At 36.6% G+C, this 21842-nt stretch overlaps 1 protein-coding gene across 2 annotated transcripts in view; it reads right to left on the bottom strand.

The window, feature by feature from the left end:
• The window catches only part of SMAD1 (SMAD family member 1), a 68898-nt gene that overhangs the window by 32047 nt on the left and 15009 nt on the right, over positions 1-21842 (bottom strand). The window contains exons 1-2 of one of the 2 annotated variants that reach the window (XM_045552078.1): positions 20864-20921; positions 4512-5093 (exon numbers count right to left, since the gene is read on the bottom strand). In XM_045552078.1, the coding sequence (XP_045408034.1) occupies positions 4512-4911 (400 nt within the window). In that variant the 5' untranslated portion in view covers positions 4912-5093; positions 20864-20921. Of the gene's footprint in view, positions 1-4511; positions 5094-20863; positions 20922-21842 lie in introns of those variants that run through there. The other variant, XM_045552077.1, reaches the window with a different exon arrangement.

The raw sequence follows: 21842 nt of genomic DNA, 5'->3' as shown, positions 1-21842 counted from the left end.
ACTGGAAAATTTAAAAAACTAATCATTAGCATCTCTTTTTCATAAGAGACAACTTCACCTGGACAATCGGACTTGATGACTTGCCTGGATACCATAAACCAGTGGTTCGCTAACTTTAGCAAGTATTGGAATCACCTGGGGAACTTGTTAAAGCACAGATTACCCGCCCCAACCCCAGAGTTTGATTCAGTACTGTAGGTCTGTGGAAGTTTTAAGAATTTGCATTTCTCTCCATTCATCTGTTGATGAGCACTTTGTCTGATTCTATCTTGGCCATTGTGAATAATGCTGCAGTGAACATGGGAGTGCAGGTATCTCTTCAACATGCTGATTTTACTTCCTTTGAATATATACCCAGTAGGAGATTGCTGGATCACATGGTATTTCTATTTTTCATTTTTTGAGGAACATCCATACTGCTTCCCATACTGGTTGTACTGATTTACATTCCTACCAGCAGTGTGCAAGGGTTCCCGTTTCTCTACCTCCTCACCAACACTTGTTATCTTTCATCTTTTTGATAATAGCCATTCTAACAGGTGTGAGGTGATACCGCATTGCGGCTTTAATTTGCATTTCCCTTATGATTAGTGATGTTGAGCATTTTTTCAAATGAAATACTATCCAGCCTTTAAAAAGAGGGAAACTGTTACTTGTGACAACACAGATGAACCTGGATGACATTATGCTAAGTGCAAAAAGCCAGGCAAAGAAAAACAAATACTACATTATCTCACATGTAGATTCTAAAAAAGTAAAGTTCATAAAAGTAGAGAGTAGAATGGTGGTTACCAGAGGCAGGGTAGAGGAGAGGGATGGGGACTTGGAAAGGGGAGATGTAGGTCAAAGGGTACAGAGTTTCAGTTAGACAGGTGGGATAAATTCTGGTAATCTATTGCACAGCATGGTGACTATAATTAATAATGTACTGTATATTTAAAAATTGTGAAAAGAGTGGATTCTAAACGTTCTCACCACAAAAAATAAGTATGGGAGGTGAAGGACATGTTAATTAGCCTGATTTGATCATTCTACAATATATACATGTATAGAAGCATCACATTATATCCCACAAATATAATTATTTGTCAATTAAAGTAATAATCATTTGCATTTCTAACAAGTTCCGAGGTGCTGCTGATGCTACTAGTCTACAGACCACACTCTGAAAACCACTACTCTGCACCTTCTAGATACTCTCAGTTTTTACTGAGTTTTTTTCCAAGAGTTGCTGGGACCTCAGCAGAAAACACTAGGTTTGGGAGACTTAACTATGTTATGCTTCAACTGCTAAATTGTTCTTTGAAATACTTCATCTGAGGTAAAATAATGACATGGTTCAAAATAAGTCAGTGTTGCACTGTGTACGTGCAGCTTGGAATTCCAGACCTCCCCCTTTACTGTCTCACAGAAACAAACCCCAAGTGTGCTGCACAGGGCTTTACAGAGGGAACATGCTCATTCTGGGAGCTGTGAGGGGCGGAGGGACCCTTGCACTTTGACTAGTGGGGCTTTTCCCCACAAGGGACAGGAACTGCTTCATCGCAGTCTCTGGAAGAAAAGTCCATTTGTTCCAATTCTCACACCAGTCACTTCACAACATGACAAATGTAAGTAAAATCCTGATATGTTCAAATTAAACAGATTTCAGCATCAGCCTTAGAGTCTTCTAGAGTTGTTCCATTCTATGCACAACTCACAGGATTCTTGGGTAAAGAGAAGGCTGAAATGATATTCGTGGAGTCTCAAAATGCCTATTTTAGCCCATTTTCTACCTCCTCCCTCTCAAACCTTTTAGTAGAGCATATGTAAGTTATTAAGAGTAACAAAATCATCTCAGTATTGGTTTTAACTTTTCTCCTTGTGTCAGTGGTGTTAATAATAAGCCATGAAATGACCAAAGAAGAGAAGATCATGGTTAAAGCGTATAGACAAACTGAAAATTCATCTCTTAAAAAAATGGAAAAATGACCTTAGGGGTAAACTAAAATCAGCATTTTCATTTAACAGTAAAAATTTATTGAACTGTGCTAGCTGCTGAGATGGAAATGTTAATAATATGCATGATCCCTGGCCTCATGGGGCTTTATGCACTATCTTGCAGAGAAGTCCAACAGAACAAAAATTGTAAGTGTGAAGAACATTACGAAGAAACCCAAATTGCTATGGGAAAGTCAGGCATAACCTCCAGGGAGGGGAATGAGGGTTGGAAAAGGAGGATCAAGAAAGGCTTCCCCAAGAGACTGACCTCCCTTACGCTTAGACCTGAAGGAAAAATGAGAGTCAGCAAGAGGGAGGAGAAACAAGGTACAGGTAGAGGAAAAGCACAGTGTTCCACACAACTCAAGCACACAAAGCACGCAAGGGTGGGGAAGGAAGCTGGCAAGTAAGCAAGGACCAGGACGTGCAAGTCTCCCCAAGAGCAATGGGAAACAGGAAGACAACAGGTTCCATCTGCATCTGAAAAGACCCCTCTCCACAGTGTGGATGACAGACTGAGGGGGGTGACCAGACAGGAGGCAGGTGCTGCAGTGCAAGATGAAATGCTGGAAGGTGGGAGAGAGGGGGGGAGCATTGATGGAGAGGATGTATCAGAACACTGTTCATGTCTAAACACCTCTGCTTTCCAGCTGTCTGACACACACAGGTCATTCAATTTGTAGGGGCTTCAATGTCATCGCTTGTACAGAATTTAAAAACTTCTCTTCTTAAAGTTACTATGGGGATCAAAAAATCACTATGTATACACTACTTTTTATTCTTCAAAACTTTTAGCTCCATTTCAATTTCTGGCTAAAAGGGGATCACGTATCTCTATGTTGAGTTTTTGTTTTTTTTTTTTTAATTTGTATCACAGCTGGTATAACAAGGACTAAAGAATGTCTATATGAGAACTAATGAGGAAAATTCAGTATGGTTATTGGAAAAAAAGCAATAGCACTCCTAGCCAAGAACAACTGTTACAAAATGTAACTTTAAAAAGGCTACAATAAAAACCAGTTATCTAGAAATAAATCTAAGAAAAGATGTGCAAGAACTGTATAGAGAAAACTTACAGTGGTAAATATTAAGCTCAAGAGCATACTATGTCAATCCTTCCCAAATGAAATCAATGAAATTCCAATAAATTTCCAGAAAGTTTTTCACAGAATTTGACAAGATAATCCTAAAGTATATAATCTAGAAGTCAAAAACATAATGTTGAATGAATATAACAAGTTGTAAAAGGAAACTTCAGTATCATTATATATCATTTAAAAATACACAGAATAATATTACATATTGTCATGGATTCATGCATACGTAATAACAGTACAAAAACATGCATAGGAATGATAAATATCAAATTCAGGATGGTGATTACCGAAGGGAACAGGATCAGAGAGAGGGGCATAAACATATGCATAATTTTTTATTTCTTAAAATGTGTAATTTTTTATTTCTTAAAATGAGGGGTAGATACAAAGATGTTCATTATATTTTTCCCTAGTCTTTAAATTTTTTTTGGTATATCTTAAATATTCCACAAAAATATAGATTTTTTTTTTAAAAAGGAAAAAACCATGTTATTACACGATAGCTCAGTAGTTCCCAAACGCCAAGCAACACCTGAAGTACTTGTTAAAAACAGATAACTGGGCTATCCCAAGATCGGGATTTCTGGGAGGGGAGCCATGTGTTTCTAATGCACTGCCACGTTTGGGAACCTTTGTTAACCATGAAGCTGTTAATAGCCAATCCATCAACAAAATTGGTCCCAATCTGACAATGAGATAGTTAAATGCTTGAATGTCTAATCACTTTCCCATTGATCCAACTGTCAAGAATGTAGATTCTAACCTGAGGGCAAAACCATACAAATTTAAAAATGTATCCTTTACTATACCCTCTCCAAAAAGGTCAAACATGTAAAAACTAGGAATATCTTATAAAGTAATAGTAGCAAGTGATTCTATAGCAGAATATCATTCCTTCATATCCTGCACAGGGAATATGGCACAGCAAAATTCTACCAGAGATGATAAAAAGTGCGTTGTTAAGTACAAAGTGGTACAAAGTCAATGGCATGGCCCTCATGCTGTACTTCCCTCAAGTACGTAGTTGGCACCACTGTGCTACCTTCCTAATTTTCTTCCCTTGTAATGCATTCATAGCTAAATTTGTCTAAAGAAATGCACAGAACCAATGTGAAACATAAAAACTAAATTTAGAAAGAAAACAATTTATTAAAAATTAGAGGTATTAGTGCTGCAATGACAATTCTGATAGCCTGCTCCTAGGAAATAACTAGAGAGGAATAAACTATTAAAATATATGAAATACTCAAGCGTGCTCTCTCCCTCTCTCTCTCTCTCTCTCTCTCTCACACACACACACACACACACAGAAAATCTCCCCAAATATTTTTAAATTACAAATAAATACATGGAAAAGGACTGTTTTGATACTCTAAACACCACGAATCTGCTACTGGGTACCCAAAGTACGTCAATGTAACAGGACTGACTTACCAGGGCTTTCTACTCGCTTATAGTGGTAGGGATTGATGCAGACCTCCTTCTGCTTGGAACCAAAAGGAAACTCACAGCATTCCAGTGGTTTCAGTTCATGGTGGCTCTGGAGGTCGGGCCAGCGCCACACACGACAGTAAATGACGTGAGGCAGTCCCTTCCGGTGGGAGACCTGCAGCCTGCCGTCTAGAGAGCGGGGAATGGTGACACAGTTGCTGGGCTGCCCCGGGCAGCTCAAGGCCTTTTCCAGTTCCTCCATGGCACCTTTCTTTTTCTTCAGTTTTTTCACCAAAGCATCAACAGCCTTCTCTGCCCATTTTTCTTCTTCATCACCCTGTTTCCACCCAAGAAGTCTCTTCACAGCTGGACTTGTGAAGGAAAATAAACTCGTTACATTCATAATGACTGCACTGGTTATACACTCCTTGGATACCGGGAAATAAAGGAGTCTCAAAATGCAAGAAAACAGCAGAAGAGATTTCAGTTCATTTACACAGGATTCTCTTTAGCTTCTTAGTTTGAGGTTCCAAAAAGTAGAAATTACCATTCCTAGTGTTTTAAAAAGTAACCCAAAGTCAGCACCTACAAAGAAAAGAAGGAAAAAAATTGTTTAAAATCCTCTCTACCACACAACCACAATTTATTAATTGCTATGTGCCAAGTACTATTTTAAGTGCTTTTATGTATGATAGTATGTCATGGACTGAATTACGTCCCCCTCACCCCACCCCAAAGTCATATGTTGAAGCCCTAACTCCCAATGTGACTATATTTGGAGATGGAGTTTCCAAGCAAGTAATTAAGGTCAAAAAAAAAAAAATGTCATAAGGTTGGGGCCCTAATCCAATAGGACTGGTGGTCTTATAAGAGGAGAGAGCACTCTTCCCCGCCCTCCCCTAACCCCTAGCCCACATGCACATGCACTGAGGAAAGGCCATGTGAAGGGACAAGACGAAGACAGCCATCTGCAAGCTAGGATGAGAGCTCTCACCAGAAACCGAATTGTCCAGAACCTTGATCTTGGACTTTTCAGCCTCCAGAACTATTAGAAAATCATTTCTGCTGCTTAAGCCACACAGTCTATGATACTTTATTATGGCAGCCAAAGCAGACTAATACACAGCATTCAAACCTTTTCACAATCTTTTGAGCTAGGTAATGCAACCATTGCCATTTTACAGATGAGTAAACTGAGACGCAGCTTAAAAAGTAGTATGTCACTGTTTGCGTAAGCTCTGGGATAGAGGCAACAGACACTTTAGTGCAAAAAAGTCCAAGTTCTCAACAGATATTGTGATACTTTATTTTAGATTCATTTATGACCTCTAAAAATATGTTTCAAAATATACCTCAATCAACAAAAACTGAAAACAGGAAGTAATAAAAATACAAGTTTTAACATCTCTGTTTTTTAGTTTGTTCCACAAGTATTTCTTATATTAAAAGAAAAGGCAGTTACATTAATATTTCTACCATATAAATGTGGTTAACATTTTAAAGTACTTATTAAGTAAACAAGCCCGTGTCTATGGGCTACAGGGCAAGTAGAGTAAGAAATTTAACTCCCACTTTTAAAATTTTGCTTTTTATTGACATGAAAAAAATGAAGCACATGAGCACATACTGTACCAAATTCTTTACTCTAGTTGTCTCACTTAAACCTTCTATCTAATCTTCAACAAATTAAACCACAAAAGGTGAGAAAAGTTAAAGAGGTTAGCTGTGCATAAACGCCAGCTAAGAGGGAACAGCATGTCAGAGCAACTTCCTTTCCTTTCAATGCAATGAAGTGAACTGAACATTCTTCACTATTTTTCCTCTCCAGGCACTTGCCAGTGCCTATGCTATAAGCAGCAAGGGGTCTAGTAGCCAAGCAGAAAGTGGCAACTAAGGGGCTAAAAACTAAGTAGAGCTTCCAGTACGCTCACAGTGCTGAGGAGACAAAAACAAAAAAGCCTACCCTCAAGGAGAAGCCCTGGCAAATACTGTAGGCTTTCAGCTGAGTCTCCAGGAGTATACCCAAAAATAAGGGCAACACTGAAATGGACTAGTCTTCATTGGCACTAAAACCTGGCCAAGAATGATCTTAATCCTAAACTGGATCAAGACAATGGGTATCACTCTAACAGCTTGCCAGAAGAAAAATAAATCTCCTATAGAGACAGATAACATTATCCTTAGCTGCTACAATTTTTTATTCATGATGTGCAGAAATCAATAAAAAGTTACCAGGCATAGCAGGAGACAGGACCAAATAACCAAAACAAAACAGAATAGAAACATACCTAAGAGGTAATCCAGATAGTGGAGTTACTAGATACAGACTTTAAAATATTAATGATTGCTGATTTATATGTCAAAGAAACAACACAAGATTGAGGATTTTAACAGAAAACTGATCCTTAAAAAAGAATGAAATAAAAATTCTAGAACTAAAAAATACGGTAATGAAGACTTTAAATAGATGAACTGAACAATAGACTAACTACAGTGAAGGAATAGTGGGCAGAAAGATCAGTAAAAATGTCCATACTGAAGCAGAGAGAAAGAAAAAAAGGAAAATTCAAAAAAAGAACTGGGAACTGAAAGGACACAATATATGTGGTGAAGAGGTCTATCACCATGTCACTGGAGTTCCAAAGGAAGACAGAAAGACTGTGACAGAGCAGTATTTTTAGATCCCAAGGATTTTCCAAAACTGACAACACATCTAGCCATAGATTCACGAAGCTCTACAAATCCCAAGAAAGATAAATACAAAGAAATCCACAAGTTTCTATGTATTATATCACAGTAAGATCACTGAAAACCTAAGATGAAAATCTTTAAAAAGACACATTGCCTTCAAATAAGTACAGTAAGGTTGACAGCTGACATTTCAACACACACAATGAAAACAAGAGGACAATGAAATGACATCTTAAGCATGTCAAATGTAAACAAATAGCTGGTAACTTAGAATTCTACACTTAAAGGAAAAAAATCACTCAGAATGATTGTGAAAAAAAGATGTTTCCCAACAAACAAAATCTGAGAGAATTGGCCTCCAGCAGATTGGCACTAAAAGAAATACTAACGGGAATTCTTCAGGTAAAAGAAAAAACATTCTACAAATCAGCAAGGAACTGTAGGAAAGAAAGAAGAGCTCCTGAAAGTCTAAATAAATAATGACTTTACAAAATAACAACAGGACTGTCTTGTGGTGTTTAAAATATATGTAGAATTAAAATGTGTGAAAACAGCAATAAAAAACAAAAGGAACAAATGAAGTTAGTGTTCTAAGATCCTTGTATTGTCCAGGCCATGGTTAAGCATTAATTTATTACTGGTATCATAAGTTATGAATTCATGTCATAATAAAGCAACAACTGAGAGAATGAGTTAAAAACTATAGCAAGCTAATAGAGAAGTTAAAAAATATGAAAACTTTTTAAAAACACGGTTAATCCAAAGGATGTAAGGAGAAAAGTGAGCAAATAGATGAGACAAATAGAAAATAATAAGATTAAGATCTAATCTCAAAAGTATAACCAATTGCTTAAACATAAAAAAGACTAAAATATGACAATTAAAAGACAGAGGTGGGGGGAACACCACTTAACTATATTGTAGTTAAATTAAACATAAGGACACAGAAAGAATGAAAACAAAAGGATAGGAAAAGATCTACTATGCATATTCTAACCAAAATGTTGGCACAGCTATCCGTTCAGATAAAATAGACTTTAAAGCAAGAAGCATCACCACAGATTTTGTTAAAAAAGGACATTTCAGGCCGGGTGTGGTGGCTCACGCCTGTAATCCTAGCACTCTGGGAGGCTGAGGTGGGTGGATCGCTCAAGGTCAGGAGTTTGAGACCAGCCTGAGCAAGAGGGAGACCTTGTCTCTACTAAAAATAGAAAAAAATTATCTGGCCAACTAAAAACATATATAGAAAAAATTAGCCGGGCATGGTGGCACATGCCTGTAGTCCCAGCTACTCAGGAGGCTGAGGCAGTAGGATCGCTTAAGCCCAGGAGTTTGAGGTTGTTGTGAGCTAGGCTGACACCACGGCACTCAATCTAGCCTGGGCAACAGAGCGAGACTCTGCCTCAAAAAAAAAAAAAAAAAAAAGGACATTTCATATCCATCTCATATATATATCAATATCCCAAATTTTTATGCAAGTAATAACAGTCTCAAAATACATAAAGCAAAAACTGACAAACTGACAAATAGACAAATCCAAAATTCTTGTGGGAGATTAACATAGTAACTGATAAAATTAGTAAACAAAAATTGATATATATATAAGAGTAACATGTTTAAAAACTTGATACAATTCATGTATATAGATCACTGAACACAATAATTGTAGAATACATAATACCTTGAAATACACATGGAATATGTACTCAAACTGACCATATAATGAGCCATAAAGCAAATCTCAACATATATCAAAGGAGTAAAACCATATAGAATATATCCTTTGATCTTAGTATAACTAAGAAATCAACAAAAATATTGTTATTAAAAATAACCACACTTTTAAACAACCCATGGATCAAAGAAGAAATCACAATCAAAATAGAAAATATTTTAAACTGAATATGACATATCAAAATTTATAGGATGTCATTCAAGTAATGCTTAGAGGGTAATTGTAGGCTTAAATGCATATATTACAAAGAAAAAAGCTGAAAACCTGTATTTTATGTATCTACCACAAGAAAAAAAAAATAAGAACAGTAAATTCAAAGAAAGTAAAAAGAAACGAGCAGTTTTTTTTTTTTTAAGTATACTAAAGAAAAAACCTATAAAATCTAAGTTGGTTCTTTGGAAATACTAATATAATGGGATAAAGCCCTAGCACAGTTTCAATAAAAAAGAGAAGCACAAATTACCATTAACAGGAATATTAATAAAACAGGGGAAATTATTAGTGATCTTCATAAGTTAAAAAAATATAATGATCATGAATAGCTGTCACAGCAAATTGAGCACATCTATTGCTAAATTGTGATAATCTATATACCTGCCTTCCTCACTACAGGAAAATGGTTGAGGACTCTAACTTATTATTTTCCTATCTTTGGAACCTAGCACAATACCTGGCAAATAGCAGATTCTCATCAAATGTTTGATGAATGATTTAGCTTCCTAAAAAAATTAGAAGGCCAAGTGTGGAGGTTCAACTTTATTCAGTAGGCTACAGAGGGTCAGTTTTCTTTTTTAAAGTAAAACATTTTACACAAATTTACTAGTTCTTTTGAAGAAGGTAGTGTTTTCTTTTAACAGAAAAGGAAAGAGAAAACAAAACTATGCTATTATCAAAAGTCACACTTGGTCAGAGTGTACCTATTGCTAGGATAATTTACTTTCTACTAAAGGTCAGTTTTGCGAAAGAACAAGACAGACGACTTCTTTCTAGGCCTCCAGTAACAATTTGTAGAGGGAATACATTTCTTTACATTCTCCATGTCCTTTTCTTCTACTCTGAAAACAGCTTTTTAATATTTAACCAATCATTTTGAAATGGAAGGGGTAAGTTTACATCAAAATCACTTGGGGCTATTTCAAACTCAGATGAGTATTATATAAGACAAATAAGTTGGGGGTGGGGTGTGGATAAGAACCACCACTTCAGACTTTTGCTGAAACTACTCAAATTGACATTCACTCCACAAAGCTGTCCTGAGCGCCTGCTGAGCACCTGGCATCATACTGGACACAGGAGACACAAAGGCAAAGATGTGTGACACCCTGAAGAGGCTCACAATGGGACAGAAGGGCCAATGTGTAAACAACTAACTCCCACAAAGCAAATTGCTAACCTGCATGCTAATGACAAAGGACTGTGCTGAGATGTCTTCTTATTAGGCAGGCCATCTCCAGGACCTCAGTCAGAAGTAATGTTGTGGGTGTACCAAGGTCAACCATGAGCACAGGCACAAGAGAAGAGGATGCCCATGTCCTGTGCATTTTCCCACTATTGACTAAAAAGAACACAGTGTGATAACAGCTATAAAACAAGTATACAGAATGCAATGGCCTGAATGTTGGAATCCTAATGACAAAGGTGATGGTATCAGGAGGTAGGCCCTTTGGGAGGTGATTAGATCTTGAGGGTGGAATCCCCAAGAGAGGGATTAGTGCCCTCTCTTCCACCATGTGAGGTTATAGTTAGAAGAGGTCATCTAGGAGGAAGAAGGCCCTTACCAGACACAGAATCTGCCAGCACCTTGATCTTGGATTTCCCAGCCACCAGAACTTTTGAGAAATAAATTTATGTTGTTATTAAGCCACCCAGTCCATGGTATCTTGTCATAGCAGCCTGAATGGACTAAGACACCCAATAATATATAAAAGCAGAAAAGAAGAGAACAATTAACTCCAGGGATTTCAGGAAGTTTTTCCAAAGAAAATATCAGATCTAAAGGATTAGAATTTTTGCCAAACAATAGTGCTAACATTTTGAGTGCTCATTACATGACAGACACTGTTCTAAGCACTTTACATCTATTAATTAGTTTAATCCTAGCAACAAACTCTCTAATGTAAATACTACCATTTTCTTCATTTTACAGGTAAGGGAAGGGAAAGATAGAAAAGTTAAATTCCTTGTCCAAAGTTATGTACACAGCTATATGTGGCATGGCCTGCCAGAATTTGAACCCATTTAGACCTTGAATTTTTAAACCACTTTTCTAAATTGCTTGTTCTAACAGACACATGATAGAAATGCTAGAATTTAATCTGGGTGGCGATGACACAGGTTGATATGAAGGGCAAAGGCAGGACTGTGAAGGGCCTGTGACACAGCTTATCCTGTGGACAAGTGGAATGTTTCAAATCAGAGCATCAGTGTGATCAGATCTCTTTTAGAAAGACAGCTAAGGTGATCTCCTCAATACAGGAAGATCTTTCTATTCAGGAAGATCTCTCCATACAGGGAGCAAAAAAATTTTAAAACCTACCACTTCCAAACACTGCAGACGCCAGTTTGGTAGTAAATGTCTTGATGCCACTCACAAAAATTAAAGTGAAAAGATCATAAACCTTTGCATATAAATATGCACAGATGAAACAAATGCAGGCTGATGACTCATTTTTGCCTACCTGAGTTAAGCATTTTTTAAATATACAAGTCAAACAAGTAAACTACTTCACATAAGGAACTCAAATGAGTCCATGATACCATGGCCTTGGCAAGACAACTAATTTTTTTTCTGCCCCTTTTGTACTTCCTGCCTTAGTTTATGTCAAAAGCTAAGTGGCCTTATCAGTTTAAAGTGCAAAATAAAAACATGAGTCAGCAAACAGAGATTTCCTTCCCTCTTGTCCAAATAAAAACATTTCACACTGACGAGAAAGAAAAAGCATTTGCCTAGTTAAGAACCTTCCAGCAGCCTTAAAAATATTGAGATCTTTGTTCTAGCAACTTCACCTTCAGAAATTTACTCTAAGGAAATGTTCTGAACTGGAAAGGGAAAAAAATTTCACACAGATTTTCATCAGAGCATTATTTATAATAGGAAAAAGAGAGAAACCTCTAACAATCAGAAAATAGCTAAGTAAACTGTGTAATCCATTCAATGGAATATTATATAGCCCTTAAAAATTATCTTCATAAAAACTAAGTAATAACTTGGAAAAGATCTTAAGCAGAGTATAATACCTCTCCTACTTCTCTAAACTTTTCAAACATTGAAAATTTGTAACTTTCAAATTTTTAAAAAAGCCTTTCTATGCAAATATTTGTTAATCACAAAATTACAAAAATCAAGTTGTGAGCTCAAGCCACACATATACTCTATTTAGAAGTCAGGTTGGACTTATAGTGTGATCCAGTTTTGGAAATAATAAAGACAGAAATTAAAACAGCGTTCTAAATTCACAACCTTTTCCTAAGTAGTCTCAGCCATGGAAAGGATTTTTATTAGAACTACCACAAGTGAAATTAGAAAAATATACTACTCTTGACAAGCTATTTACTTTTGTAAACTTATGTGATGTTCCTTAACGTTAAAAGGAAAAAAGCAAAAAGTTTTAAAATACTCTTAACAGCTGTGTCACTTGCTTTCTATTTAAAGAAAACCTAATTAGACAACTGCACAACAATGAACATTTTCTTCATCTTGGCCTCATGTATTAATAGTAAACAAACATGTAAATTTTCCAACTGTGTGAATATCAACAAAATACACTCTCTGCCATTGAATACCATACAGAACTCAAATACCCACAGAAAGTTTTAAAAGAAAATTACTCTAATTTGTATCTGAAGATACAATTTCTTAAAAAGGGAGAGGTAATCTACAAGTGTTACAAACCAAGTTCCTTTAATAAAAGATGAGGAGACAAAGAATGACCAACTGTCCTCTTATCACCTTCAGACTAGAGGCTGTTTTACAATTCTTGCAATGGCACGGAATTCAACGTAGACAAAATAAATCCTCTCACTGAATACTGAGAGAATAATTATATTATTCAATAAAATAAACAAACTATTAGGCTCCAAAAAGTGACTGGGGAAGGAAAAGAAAACCCAAAGACTCATAGTACCTTCAGGCAAATGACAAAGATAAATGGTCTATTGTCAATGAAGCAAGAAACTCTTTTTCTTTTTTGTCCCCACTTCTTATTCTTTGGTTCATTACTCCATCTTAACTAATGGTAAAAAATCATGGCATAAAAATCTAAAGAATTAAGGAACTAAAAGCTCAGGGTATCGATCAACTTCACTTTGAAACTGTTTAACAGCTGGAAAAGCTATTCAAGAAAAAAAAGACAACTTTATAAAAATTTTGTTTGATGCTTTTTGTTGTTGTTGGAAACAAATATTTCCAAGTAATTAAATAAAACAACCGTGTGCGTATTTCCAGACTTACACCACTAACTTTCTTCTTAAACAGATGTACTGGTTTTGTGAATACACAGAAAAAGCAAAACTTGAATTCCCAAATGAGATCTACAGTGAGCTTCAGAGTGATCGCAAGGAAACCAACCACATAGATTCTGCAGTTCAGTACTTTTAATATATAAAATCATTTCACAATATACCTCGTTAGATGCCATGGAGATGTAAGAAACTTCAGAGATATGTTGTATAAAGTGATCATTGGCAATATTAATTAAGACTACAGAAAGGCATGTGTCATTTATCCTAACATCCAATTTTAGACAGGATTCAGAGCCTGATGAGATTAACTCTTGCCTCCTCTGAGATGCTTAGCTAAATTAAAACACCAAAAAGGGTCAAAGGGGATCATGCCAGGGGATCTGTAATGTAACTTTCATTACTCCGAAATAAACTACTTTTTTTAACCTGCTTCATTTCACTTAAGTAGTTAACTGTATCCTCCTAACAAAGACAGAATTGTCAAAACACCTCAGGATTCCCAAGGTGGATAAAAAAAAGACACCTTAAAAATTCCTGACACTCAGAGAAACCACAGAAGACTACACACTAAAGATGAGGGTTAAAAATGCTTAAAAACACAAAGGTTTCAGAAAAACCCTCAGAGTTTTAATGTCAGTAAATATTTTAAAACATAAAGCACAATCCATCATTGCTTGCATTTTGCGAGCCATCTTGCAAGCCAAGAACTGCAGTAAGTTTTGTTGGTAAGAGTAGACAATTTTTCATAAAATGAGAGGGAAAATCATAGTCACAATCATTAGTCCTAAATAAAATTAAGCTACTGAATTAACCAGAAGTCCAGAAGAATTGGGAGCTTGCAAACTTTTGATAAAGCTAAAATACCTATTACTTAAAAGTGGAACAGCGAACAATTCACGTGAGAGAATAGCCCAGCAAGAGGGCTGAACCAGAAACTGGTATACACTCACATTTCCAGATGGAGAAACAAGCTGATACCAGTACCCACAAAAAACAGTAATGAAGACAGGGGAATACAGTATTTTGGAACAAGTAGAATGCACTTGCAAGTGGTACCGACTCTAAACAGTTCCTAATAAAAAGTATGCAAGGTTACTCTACAGTTCCTTAAAAAAAATAAATCTTTATCCTTAAGGCAGACAGGAAAAAGGCTAAAATTTGCTACACAAGTCCAATGCCATTACAATGAATATAAAAACAGAGATGGATCTTACTATTTCAGTTTCAGAAAATATCCCAAAGTAGGAATGCTCTATAAATAATATGCCCAAATACTTCTTTCCTCCGGTCACTCCAATTAGGAAGTAACTGGGTTTTGAGACACAGTAAGTCCTCACTTACCATCGACAGGTTCTCAGAAACTGCAACTTTAAGAAAAAGGACAAATAACGAAACCAATTTTACTAGAGGCTAATTCATACAGACATGAGTTAGTTCCTAGGGCATATTTCTGGCCACAAAAACATCATGAAACTTCTAAATAAAGACCTAAAATATTTCTAATATAAAATATTGAAATAAATGTGAGCTACGCATATATTTAAGAGAGATTAAACAGAACAAGTAAGGTAATTATTTACCCAGTTATTCCAGCTCAGGGTTGAAGGTGGCCGGAGCCTGTCCTGTAGCTCAGTGTGCAAGGTGGGAACCAGCCCTGGCCAGGACGCCACAGGGCACTCACACTCACACTCTCTCTCTCTTCTCACTTACACTGGGACCATTCACCTCACATGCATACCTTTGGGATGTGGGAGAAAACCCAAGTACCCAGAGAAAACTCATGAAGACATGGGAGTACGTGCTAAATCCATAGACAGCGGCACCACCTGGGAATTAATTTTTTTCTCATCAACATTAGAAAGAAACAACATCGAACAAAATGATGTTATTGGAGGACCCGCTGTGTCTGTATAGTAGGAGGAAACAGGTGAAGTGCCTTTGCACTCCTTTTTCCTGTTTTAAAACAGCAGTTAGCCCTCACCTTCCAACATTTCTCTATCTCAAATCAGTCAAATATGGCTAAAACTCACCACTAACCAAAATAAGAAAAAATTCTAGAATAAGAAGAATAATGAAAATGGATAAAACCTCTCTCCATTCCTTTTACAGACTCTGAGTATTCTTTTAAAAGTACAGTACTTAATTTCACTGCTAGAAAGGCTAACATGAACTCCGCTTGAGTCTTCAGGGGGAAAAATGTATTTAAACAAAATTCTTACACAAAAAAAGCCATGTGGAGACCCACGGAGATCATGGAACTCTGCCTTGTCAGTCCCCAGCAGCAGGGGAGTCCTACTGTCACAAACGCCCTGGAGTCAAATTCTAACCTACTGAGCATCTTACACTTCAGCCTTGTTTTAGTTACTTTCAAACACTTCCAAACCTTCCAAACATGGGATCAATGATAAAGAATAGCCAGTTTGCTGTTTTTTCCATTAGAGAAATTTTTTTCAGAGATTGATTTTCCAAACCTGGAGAACTGGGGAGTTGGAGGTGGGAGAGAGGCTAAGCACTTGAAAGCCCATGTATAGTAATGCAATAATGTAGGTAACTACTGCCTTTAAACCACACACACTAACAGCCAGCATTCCAGCCTGTCAGGTGTGACTTAAGTGACATGCTAACAAGAGTTGCAATGCTGTTAAGTGAGTGGAAATCTTTGGAATCAAAAAGAAAAGGAATAACATGTAGACTGAATTCTAACTTACCACTTACCACTTGTAAATTCACTACAAGCTGTCATATTTCAGCCAAATGATTTCAAAAGTCACATCCCCTTGACAAAAAGTAAGGAATGTATGGATGTCACAATTATGTGAGTCTACAAGGCTATAACTGTTGTTTATACATTTAGGTGTCCCAAGTATGCTATTTAACATATCTTCACAGTATTGGAAAATTATTTCTAGAATTCTTTCTAGTTCTGCTCTGCATACACAAATCCTTCCATCCTGACAAATCCAGGCTGCTTATAGTCTCCCTGGTTAATTTTTCTTAGTCATAGAGATTCCCGATATAATAGCAGGTGTCAGTTCTGTTGTCTCATCAGATGATGACATGCTGACTTAAGGAGACTGAAGGCATTGATAAGTTTTCTTACTGCCCCCAACTTCAATAAACTTGGCTTTTTCTACCTCTCCATGCCATTTCCTCTAAAAGTCATATAACATTCCTTAATCCCATTGATTCTCCATTCTCAAAATGATGCTTACAATGGAATACTGTCCCTCAGGACATGGTAGCCTTTCAAGATATCCAGGTCCTCATTACCTCACTCTGATAAAGTCCATCCATATTCATGTCAACTCATACACTATAAAGGCTCCTCTGGCCAGCAAGTGCTCACTCCTCAAACACAGGAAAGACTGAAGACCAGAGGCATTTCATGTGGAACCAGAGAAGACTCCATATAGCTAAAGCAACCTTAAACAAAAAGAACACATTGGGAGGCATCAATTTACCAGACTTCAAGCTATACTACAAGGCTACAGTAACCAAAACAGCATGGTCCTAGCACAAGAACAGAGATACAGACCAATGGAACAGGACTGAGAACCCAGATATAAAACCATCCTCATATAGCCATCTGATTTTTGATAAAGCAGACAAAAACATACACTGGCGAAAATAATCCCTATTCAATAAATGTGCTGGGAAAATTGGATAGCCACATGTAGATGACTGAACTAGGATTCACACCTCTCACAAAAATCAACTCACGATGGATAATAGATATAAACCTAAGGCATGGAACCATAAGAATTCTAGACGAAAAGGTTGAAAAAATTCTTATAGACATCAGCATTGGCAAAGAATTTACGAAGAAGACCCCAAAAGCAATCACAGCATCAACAATTGCAAAGATGTGGAAACAACCCAAGTGCCCATCAATACATGAGTGGATTAACAAAATGTGGTATATGTATACTCAGCCAGCCACAAAAAAAAAAATTGTGAACTACCTATTGTATTATTCTGGATGGAACTGGAGCCCATTCTTCCAAGTGAAGTATCACAAGAACGGAAAAATAAATGCTAAATGTACTGACCATTAAATTGGTACTAACTGATCAACACTAATGTGCACATATGAGAAGTAACATTCACAGGGTGCCAGGCAGGTGGGAGGGGTAAGGAGGGGATGGGTAAACCCACACCTAAGGGATGCGATGTGCACCATCTGGGGGATGGGCATGCTTGTCAGGCGGTGCAAAGGCAATTTATGTAACCAAAGCATTTGTACCCCCATAATACTCCGAAATAAAAAATTAAAATAAACAAATAAACAAACAAATAAATTTTATTGACTACCCAAAGACAAAAATCTAAGAGTTTGTCTCTTAGAAAAAACTATCCTCTTTGAGTCACTGTTATCCTAGAATAGCAATTTTACAGATTACAAAGAATGCTTAATGTGGTAAATTTCCGTAAGTGGCCAGTTATGAATGATTCCATATTAATAAATGAAATTATTTAATTGAGCTATTACCTTATATAAGCACTATACTGTCTATTTTTACAAACATCACATTGACTCTGCACAGCAATCTTTCAAGGTATATATCATTACCTCAGTTTGACTAATAACTTTGAGGCTCAGGGGCTAAGAAACTTTCTCAAGACCATATTCTTGTAAGTGGCAGATCTACATTTTAAACCAGTACTGATACTAAAGAATCCATTAATCAGGTTACAAAAAATAAGTAATTCGAATACCAAATTCACAGATGAAAATGGAGTCAACTACTGGAAGAAAAACTTATCTGTCTTATTTTTAAAACAAAAATTCTACTACATTTCATTTTTTGGAACACACCTCTCTTTCTCCACTGATCTCACAGGTGCCGTTTATGACAACAACATGCACATCTGTAGAGGTGAACTGACTTACACAAAGCAGGACAGCCTGAACCCTCTCCCTATATTTAGATCCTTTAGCTCAGCTCTTAATTGCATAATTTAATCAGGACCCTCTAGAAGGGAAACACATCCATATTCATCACAGGCATCAAAGGAAACATCTTTACAAGTTATATCCTTTTACAAACCAACATATGGTCTCACGCCACTCTCCCAATTGTTGAACTCCTCCTCTGGGAAGAGCATGGAATTTTATTTCTTTTTATCACTTGAAAAAATCACTTCCCTCCTAATTCAGTAAAACTGGGTGGAGGCCACTTCCTCCACAGGTGAGAGAAATAAAACTTGTTGATCTGTCATTGTCAGGAATTTTAAAGTTAACCATTTATTTTACATATTTTCAAAATGGAAACAAAAGGCAGACTAAACCCAGAATGAGAAATTGGGGCATATTCTCCAGGCTTTCAAATAAAACGCCCAAAATTTTTTTGCCATTTTAAAAAGGCTTCCAAACAAGAGTCCTTAACTTGAAAAGGTTTGACTTGTAGCTCTCCCACTTAGTAGCGGTACTTTGAAGAAAAAAACAAAAACAAAAAAACAAAAAACAACGCTGAGCCTCAACTTGCTTTTCCACAAAATTTTGATACTACCACCTACTCCACTGGGTTGTTACAAGGATTAAATATAAATATGCAAGACTGATTTGAAAATTATAACACAGTGAAAAACAAAGTATTTAACAGAGCAGTTTCACCAATAATGCTAATTTTAATACTTTGTATATACAAAAAAAATAAGTTTATGTTCTAGTTTTTTTCTGTCTAATGAAATTCTAACTTTATAACAAGAAAAAAGGAAGGAAAACAATAAAAAGAAAAACCAATAGCCACTATAGTCATTCAATTTATTCAGCAAACACCTACCACGTGTCAGGTACTATTCTAAGCACTGGGGACACAGCACAGGCAAAAACAGTTTCTCCAAGTGCATCCCTTCATGGGGTCGAAATTCTAGGAAAGTCTTATGGAGAATGTGCTATATGAATAAGCACCGTGAAAAGGAATAACTGGGCAAGCACATTACAAAGAGAAGAGCAAGTGCAAAGGCCATTTAGCAAGAATGTGCCTGAAATGCTCAAGCAACAGCAAGGAGTCCTTGCTGTGGCTGGAATGGAGTGATTGAGGGGAGAGAAATGGAAGATGAGCTCAGAGAGCTGACAAGGGCAGATGAACCACTGGGAGATTTGAGCAGAGGAGAACCACTATCCGACTTATAGTCCAATAGAATCACTATGGTTTGCTGGGTTGAGAACAAACTGAACGATGCAGGGATAAAAGTAGGGAGTATTGAGTAGGGAAACCAGTTAGGAAATTATGGCAATTGCTAAGGTATGAGATGATAAAGAATTGGACCAATGTAGCAGAAATGGTTACATTCTGGATATATTTTGAAAGTACAGACATGAACAAGTAACACTTTACTGCTTATGTCAATGAAGAAAATAACTATTAGAAGTATGCAATCCCATATTATGGGGACTATGAAACTGAGTTTTGTTTTTTCTTTTTTCTTTTTATGGAATCCTTCTAGCCAGAGATTGAGTATTTGAGGTTGGGTCAAAGACAAGGCCGTTGGAGAAGTAGTCTGAGAATTATGACAAGGGTACAGGTTGAGTATCCTTTATCCAAAACGCTTGGGACCAGAAGTGTTCCAGATTTTTTGGGATTCTGAAATACTTGCATACATATAATGAGCTATCTTGGGTATGAGACCCAATTCTAAACATAAAATTCATTTGTTTCATATACACCTTATACACATAGCCTGAAGGTAATTTTATACAGTATTTTTTAACCATGGCTAGACAGTAGTGACACACAGTATTTTTAATAATTTTAAAACTTTGTGTATGAAATAAAGTGTTGACTGTGTTTTGACTGCAACACATCACATGAGGTCAGGTGTAAAATTTTCCACTTGTGGCATCACATCAGTGCTCAAAAAGTTTCAGAGTTTGGGGCAGTATGAATTTTTGGATTAGGGATATTCAACCTGTAGTCTAACGGGAGCAGCAACTAGAAGTTAAATGTTGTAGGAATTAGGGTAGTGGGACACAAAATAACTAACAAAGAAGGGTAGTAAGTGGTACAACCTTACATGATAGTCAAAGCTGGGTGTTTTTATAGAGGATGGTAGAAGGATGGTTTGGAGGTGGCAATGAAGAGGTCTGAGGGTTATGAGAAAAAACAGCCACAATTTGAAGGAGCAACAAGGGAAGCAGCATTCTCAAATGAGCACGCACAAAGATTTATATTCAAGGATATTCACGTCCTAAACAACCCAGATGTCTAACAATAATGGAATGATTAAATAAATTATGGTACATTCAACTATGATGTAACTGTTAAAGAAGGAAAAAAAGACAGACTTTCATGTACAGTACTAGCGTGAAAAGAAAACCATACCATAACTGTTCAGTTAAAAGTAGCAGAACAATATCTGTAGTATGATCCCTTTTTAATAACACAAACAGAAACAAAAACTATGTATATACATGTGTGTTTTTAAAGGCCTGGAAAGAAATAAACAAAACGGAACAAGTGATTACCTTTAGGAGTGAGCTGCGAGCAGGGGAGTGCAGGAGAGCTGGCCACTTTTACTTTTAATAATAAAATTAAATAAATAAATAAAAACCGAAAGTAGATAAGAGATTTATTCTGCATGGCTCAAGAGGATAACATTATGACCAAGAGGTGGCAAGATGTATCTTCTTATAAAGGAAAAAAACCATTGAAAGTGTATCTACACAACATGGAATGCCACTGAACGGGGATGTTCAGAGAAATGTATTCCTGTATACGCCATTGGAATATATGACCTAATTCTGGGTGAATATGATATGGATGGGAATGGAATGTACTTTATTAAGCAATTCAGCCACATGATCAAAAAATCCAATGCCACAAAATGTCATATTATAACAAAAAAGTAAGTTTCCTTTCCATTACCAATTCAAATATCTATTAAATTTTTCAAGACATGAATTTTTTACCAAAAAAAAAAAAAGTCTCACATCACTTAAATATCTTCAAGAGCAATTTGGTCCTGTCCCTTTTCGAGTATATAAATCTGTTATTTAGAAGAATAACTTCTAAAAATCAAAGTTTATGTAACCACTGAAACAAACATTGAGGTCGGCCAGATTTCTCTCTCCTCCACATGACAATCAATGACAGTCTGTTTTCAATCTGCCAAACACTGCACTGGACTTACAGACGTTCGCTTGGCCACCTCAGAGGAGAAACTGCACAAACAGCAGCAGCCCTGTTCCAGAATGTAAGCACTCCCTCCACCTAAGAGCTAAAAGAAGCAAATGCAAAGTTTTGCACTGCTTTTAGAGAAATCACGCTTTAGATACAAGCAAGCATTACCTGTGGAATTAGGCGAGACCAGTACCATAAATCTAGACCTTTTCTACCTCTGATGACTTGTTCAGTCCAGTCTTATCCACTAACTTCCCTACTGCAACTTATTTACCAATCAGAATGGAAAAACCCAATATAGTGCTCTTAGAAGCCTTAGGAATT

The sequence above is a fragment of the Lemur catta genome, chromosome 5 (assembly GCF_020740605.2).
Source record: "Lemur catta isolate mLemCat1 chromosome 5, mLemCat1.pri, whole genome shotgun sequence".
Taxonomy (NCBI): domain Eukaryota; kingdom Metazoa; phylum Chordata; class Mammalia; order Primates; family Lemuridae; genus Lemur; species Lemur catta.
Note: the sequence above shows the minus strand (reverse complement) of the source record. Positions and strands in the feature narration are given on the sequence as shown.